The following is a 7,309-nucleotide window of genomic DNA, read 5'->3' on the forward strand; positions in this document are numbered from 1 at the left end:
GTGGTATACACAGATATATTTACCACAGATGCATATACACGTACATATATATATAATTGAATACAATTATAAAAGTATATATATAAATGTATGAAAGAAATTAATAATAAACAATATTTTAGCTGATTATCATTAATAGTATTAATTCTGTGATTGATTGGGTAAACATTATTAAGTACTATAAGAACACATGTGTTTCTATTAGTTCAAGGCATATCACTTTTAGAATAAAGTGGTGAGAAGAGAAGTTGTATTTGAGACCTAAACTAGGATAATATTTTTAGAATTAAATGTAATCTTTGAAATTGAGGAACTTAAGATATGGGCAATATTTTACTGTTTATTTTAAATGATGTTGCAATATTATAATGCTGTTATTTAGTGAGGTAAGTGTAAAATTCAGCACAGTGTTGATATTGCTGTGGATGTGCATTTTTTTCTCTGTGTATTATCAAAAGACTTTTGAGCTCTCTGTTGTTTACTAGCACATGAAAATTTTTGGTATCTTGAATTATAGAGCTTTCTGATTAAGAATTCTGTGAAACTCAAATGAGTCTCAGTCAGAAGTGATCTGTTCCATGATGATTTTAACAAGAATAAGTTGAAGAAATTTGTCCATGATTTGTCTCCAGAACAATAGCAGTTCAGTCTTTCTATGTTGACAACCTCTGATATATTGATGCATTTCTTTACATAAGTCCATTCTCTTGGTCTCATTCTCAATTATGTAAACTATAAAGGGGAGATTTACCCTACCAGAACCTTCTTAAGGGCTCCAGCTACGTCTTTGTTTCGAAGACTGTAGATGAGGGGGTTGAGCATGGGGGTAACAATAGTATAGAAAACAGACACTACTTCATCCTGCTCAGCAGTGTGATAGGATTTGGGGAGAAGGTACTTGAAGATCGCTGTTCCGTAGAAGAGCGACAGCACAATCATATGGGAAGAACAGGTTGCCAAAGCCTTTCTCATCCCTAACTTTGATTCTAATTTCAAAAGAGTAGATAGTATCTGTCCATACGAGGCCAAAATGGCAGATATTGGAATAAGAAAGAACACAACCCCACTAACATAGAGCCCGTTTTCATACAGAGATGTATCACCACAAACAAGTTTCAGGAGAGCTGGGATCTCACAGAAGAAATGATGGATTTCCCGGGAGGCACAGTAAGGGAGATTCAGAGTATATCCGACATGAACCAAGGCATTGATCAGTGCCCCCAGCCAGGTGCCAGCCATCATGTAGGCACAGATTGCAGGGCGCATGAGAACTGAGTAACGAAGAGGGTGGCATATAGCCACATAGCGGTCATAAGCCATGACTGCCAGGAGAAGGCACTCTGCTCCACAAAGTGTCGTGAAAACGATGAGCTGAACTGCACAGTAAATAAAGGAAATGGCATTCTTCCCAGACAGAAAATCAGTGGCTATTTTGGGGACAAAATTGGAGCTATACAAGAGATCCATGATGGAAAGTTGGCTGAGAAGGAAGTACATAGGTGTATGGAGCCGAGAGTCCAACCAAATGAGAATCATCATCATAATATTTCCAACAAGGGTCACAAGAAACATCAAGAAGATAAGAGAGAAGAAGAAATGGGGGATTTTAATATGGTGAAATAGCCCCAGAAGAAAAAAGTCTGTTTCAGTGGTTTGATTACTCCATCTCCCCATTCTCTGCTTCCTTATTCATTATCCTGGATAGATTATAAAAAAATGTAGACCCACATTCATTTTACAATATGCCATCTTCTTTCTCTTCCCTATTCATAAATTTATATACATATTGTGAGTTACAGCTAATTTCCACAATACTTCATTACCACACATTTTTCTCATTATTATAATGTCACTGCATGCTGATTTAAAATAGTTTAACACCAAAATTTACCAAGTTGCACTCACAATATTTTAAGGAAATACATTTAGATTCTTTAATGTTTGAAATTTTAAAAAGTAGAGTTGTTTAAAAGTAAAATATTCATACATCTCAATACAACCTCTGTATGCATCATCTATATCTTTATGTATCTATCTACTTGTCTATCTCTCTATATTACTATCACTCTAACTCACAATTCCTCTATATGTCTATCTATATTATTTTATCTCTTTATATCTTTATCTATATCTTTGGTTATTTTCAGCAAATATAGTTAAAGATATTCTATGATATTTACCTAGTACTGATTTGCAAATTTTAAGGCTGCATAAATGAGAGAACAGTTGTAAGTAATCTTCTATATGCTTACGTGAAATGCTATTTTAACTTTATAACAGATCTGCAAGGTAATACGTTTCTTGTATTTATTGACAAATTTGGCTTTCTTGGTAAACAAATAATTATCCTTATTTAGAAAGAAGTTAAAGAGCCAAGACCTTGTTTCCAGGTTCTCTGTTCTTTTGCCTCTTAATTTTATCTATTGAAGTGTCTAAAAGAATAATCTTGTGTAAGTGCTCTTTGCATATAAAATCAAATGCCAGCAAGTTGAGATTCAGTCATTTGACTGCATATACTCAAAGACTGTTGATAATATGGCAGACTACACAATCAGTAGAAATAAAAGAAAAAACTAAAATGCTGTACAAAACAAAAACTGCTATTAGTAACATAATTTGGACTGAGTGCATGGTAGTATTTTTCATCACTGCTTAATCTGGTACTCTTTGTGAAAAGATAATAGAGTACCTTGAACAAATGGCAATGTCCTGGTATGAAGAGGTTAACTAGAGAGAACCTTAAAAGGTTTATGTGCTATTTCATTGGAAAAATTAAGACATATGTAGACTGGTGTTGCTAATACATAGATATTGCATTGTTCAAGACATTCCTCAAAAATTTGGCTTATCTTAAACAGTAACATCCAGGAGCAGTTGTGACTTTAATGGTTGAGCACCTTCTGTCCACATGTTTCATTACAGTGCCTCTTTAAAAGAAAAGAAAAAAACAAACAACAAGCAACCAAACAAAAATGTCTACTTCAAGGGTGCTAAGTTGGCACAGAGATTGAGCTCTGGCTTCCAACATGCAAGGTCCCATGTTCAATCCCCAACCCTGTTACCTCAAAAGTAAATATAAAATGTAAATGTAAATAAATTTTAAAAATGAAAGTAGATTAGTGGTTACATAGCCTGAGGTAGGAATCTAAGGGATATGGAGTCTTTATTTTTAGAGTAATGAAATTTTACTAAATTTCTTGAAATGATTAATATACAACATTGTAATTTTATTAAAAATCACTAATTATGCACTTAAGATAGAGTAGCCAGAAACAGCAGCTATGTACAGTGGGGAAAGCATAGAAAGATTGAAAGGTGAGGAATTTTCTTGTTTGTTTATTCTTTATTATTGTTGAAATAATGAAAATGCTCTAATAATAATTGAGTGATGAATGCACAACTATATGATTGTAGCAAATACCATTGCTTGTACACTTCGCATGTTTATTAATAAGTATCAATAAAATTTCTTAAAAATAAAATATAATATCTATGACAACATAAAAATACAAATTTCACTCAACACAGAACAATACTAGGTTCTTTGTTGGAAAAGTGTAGTAGTCAGAATCACTGGTTAACACTTTCTGTATTTACATATACACTATGGTTGGAAGTATTCCCTTCTATTATTATGTTCAAGCTAGGAAATTCCATAATTAACTATTGACAATTATGATGTTTTGGCGATAAAACCATTGCATTTCATTAATTGTGTTTATTTCAAGGAGTGTAAGCCTATATATCCATTGCAAGTTCTCTAACAATTATGGACAGAAATAAAAAATAACTGATCAACAGATGTAATTCAAAACACTGTGGACACAGTACTTTGGCTTAAATTCATGGAGTTCTGAATTGTATTTCAATAATGTAATTTTTTACTTCATTTTGTTTTATAAATTAATATAAAAGGATGAATGTAACAAAATGGAAATGTAATATATGTAATAATATTTTTAAAATAACAAAATAAAATATATTTTAGAATTTTTTGCTGTTCTTGTTAGAAATTGAATAATTATTTAATCAATTGAAATATTCATTTTCCAATAAGTCAACTCAACTAAATTTAAAAAATATATTTATTTTGGATTTTTTTCTATATTCTCTTTCCTGCTGGTATTTGTGAAAATGCAGGTCTCAGGTATTCTAAAAAAGGAGGGAAAGAGTGAAACTGATACAATTTAAAAAGCGAAACAACATTGAAAAATAGCAGTTGGATTCCTGAGAATTAATTTTGTTGTTTCTAAATATTTTTATTAGGCATGAACATATACTGAATTGAATCATTTTAAATCAGTAATACCTGTGTCATTTAGAAAAATGCAGATGCAAACTAAGTAAGAAATACTGAGTATAAATTGGTAATTATTAAAAGGCTTTCTTACTATATGCTTAATCCATTCTAGTGTGATCTCCTCCTTCTCACAAAATGATTTTACAGAACCAAGGAGAAACTTTGACAGTTAATAAGAATTTTCAAGTTTGGAGTAACTCTGAATGTCTATTCTTCCTTCCTGAACAACATATAACTTTTATATTATTTTCTAGAACTATTAGGAAATACACAAGTTGTTCTTGTTAATGGAAGAGTAGTGAAAATCCGTATGTAGGGAGTTAGACAGTCATATACCTATAATATATACTATGTAAAAACCATAAAACTAAATTAACATATAAGATACCCTTTCATTGTTCTAGTGATTTTCAAAAATGATATTTCATATACTCCATAATTTGTTGAAAATGTTATTTTTCTCATCAATATATTGATACTTAGTACTTTTTAATATGTTTTTAAATGAATTATGCTTCGATCTGGAGAGTCAATTTGAAGTAACTAACCAGATCTTAGAATATGAAGGGCTAAAATGTTCATCTATTATAATTTCAACCAGTTAACTTGTCCTTTCTAAACTTTATCTATAATAAACCTATATGTAATATATCTATTTATTTATACTTAAAGACTCCTGAGGGATGAAAGAACTATTTTTGCCTAATAAGTTTCTCATGTAAAGATATCAAATTGTTATGTATCCTAAATTGTCCTAAAATCAAAATTTTCGTATTTAGAACTTTAAAAACTTATTTCATGTATTAAACTACAGATAGATTTAAATAATTAGATCAGTCATAATAAAACTAGTGGACGGCCCATGTTAAAAGTATTCAATGAATATGTAATAATGATTTAGGTTTCTGTAATTTAAACATTGTTTGATACTTTGTTTCTCCTCTTGTTTTTGAAAAATCCCTGAAGGATGTATAGCAGCATACATTTGTGGTTAAAAATATACATATATGTTTTTAATTTTTAGTCTGTTCATATGCCAAATGAGCCGAGTCTTAGCAGAATTACAATACCTACTCATCAGATAATCAGACTCAGGAAAATTAATGAAAAAAAAAAGATGATAGAAAACCTCCACCCCAAGAAGCAGAGAGCGTCTACAACTGCAAACAATATAGTTTCAACCATCTGCTCCATGGGATCTAACCCACCTCTTAATCAGAGTCAGGTTGGGCATCATCATCCCCAAATCCTCAAGTTTTAAGAATGGAACACACAAAAAAGGGGAAGGAGCTACAAACTAAAGTTGGCTTATTATTCTAGAAATGTAAGAAATTGTATCATTGATAATAAAGGCAGGTGCCACAAGAGGTTCTGAGGAGAGGGAGAGGGAAGAATAGACATTTTTGGTACATTGAATTTGTCCAGCATGACTTTGCAATGACAGATAAAGGCCAATATACATTTTGTGGAAACCTATAAAATTGTGGATAGCAAAGTGTAAACTATTATGTAAACTATATAGTCCTTAGTTAGTACAATGCTTAAATATGTGTTCATCAATTGTAACAAATGTACCACAGTGATGAAATACATTGTAATGTGAGAAAGAGGGAGAGAGAGAGGGTGGGTTAAATGAGAATACCCTTTATTTTTTATATTGCATAAAATGTAATCAAAAGCTTTCTAAGATAAAAATAATTTTAAAAAGAGCTGCTCAATTTCACTTTTATTTATACTTACCCAAATATTAGAATTGGTAACCATGTAGCTTTACTTTTACCTGTATTGCAAATGCAAACCTGATAATATCAAATTAACTCCCTATTCAAAAAAGAATAATATTTTCATGCTTAATATTCAATTGAATTTTTTGGTTTCAATGCAATTCCTAGAAACAGACTAACTTACCCTATATTTTCCCTCAAGGTAACACCAGAATTTCTTTAATGTAAAAAGTTATGTTGCAAAGAAATATATCCAGAGAGATTCACCATTCTTTTCTGTCAGCATCATATATTACCAGAGAGCTAAGAAGTTAAATACCCCAAGGAAGTCTCTACTACGAAAGTTTGGACTAATGTGAATACTATCTGCACTTTCCTCAGGGAAAATTCCCCTTGGATTCCACTCTCTTCCCTTAGGTAGACCTAGCACAATTATTCCTTTGTCCTTTAAATGCCCAAATTAAGCAAGTATGTTCTCTTGGAAACAAGTAACCAAAAATATTAATGATTCCCATAATCATATATTTACCAGTTCCAGTGAGCTCCATCTGGGAACTGAAAAATAGAAGTAGGAAAATCCCCATGCAAAATTCAACAGGTACTTCCTTTGATCCAAACTGAGAGGGATTCCTCCTTCCTCCCTGGATTTACTACTTATTAGTAACTTCAGGTATTTTACTTAACTTTCCTTTCCTCTGCTACTTCGTCTATAAAAGCATGCATTTTAGAGGGTTTTGTGAGCATAAAGAAATTAATGAATTCAAAGACTTTAGAAGCATGTCAGATTCATGGGAGACACTAAATGTTTGACAATATGGGGATATATTTTTAAATTATGGATTGCATGTTGAGGAGTGTGGATTGATGCCTAATGTTTAGTTTTATTTTTCTGCTAGTATCATCAAATGCCCAATTTCTAAACCTATATGAGAAGAAACAGATTTTATTTAGTGAACTACATGTGACTGCAATTCATTGATGACCAGACCTCTCATTTAAAAGGAAACACACAAAGTTATAAGTTATAAGGAAACACACATATAAATTTTTTTACACACATCCAGAACATGCTGTACATATAAAAAGAAAGTTCCTTGGTCTTTCTCCTTTTGAAATATGCAGTATAATTGCTATTTTTGTATATTTATATAATCCTCTGTATTTCATTATGGAGCTATTTGCATTCTAATCCCAAAATGACCCATAAATATTTTCTCTATAATGGGATGGGAAGATCTTTAACAATTCTAAGGCTTGAGCTTGGTTATGGAAGAAATTTCTGGCT

At 31.6% G+C, this 7,309-nt stretch overlaps 1 protein-coding gene across 1 annotated transcript; it reads right to left on the reverse strand.

Annotated features, from left to right (window-relative positions):
• Positions 1–747: 747 nt before the first annotated feature.
• Positions 748–1,467, reverse strand: LOC101442917 (olfactory receptor 2AG2-like). The gene has a single exon (XM_004460175.3). The coding sequence runs from the start codon at positions 1,465–1,467 to the stop codon at positions 748–750; it is 720 nt and encodes a 239-aa protein (XP_004460232.3).
• Positions 1,468–7,309: the final 5,842 nt, after the last annotated feature.

This window comes from Dasypus novemcinctus, chromosome 30, assembly GCF_030445035.2.
Source record: "Dasypus novemcinctus isolate mDasNov1 chromosome 30, mDasNov1.1.hap2, whole genome shotgun sequence".
Classification (NCBI taxonomy): domain Eukaryota; kingdom Metazoa; phylum Chordata; class Mammalia; order Cingulata; family Dasypodidae; genus Dasypus; species Dasypus novemcinctus.

Coding starts and splice junctions, on each gene's coding strand:
- LOC101442917 (XM_004460175.3), bottom strand. CDS start 1,467: ATGGATCTCTTGTATAGCTCCAATTTTGTCCCCAAAATAGCCACTGAT.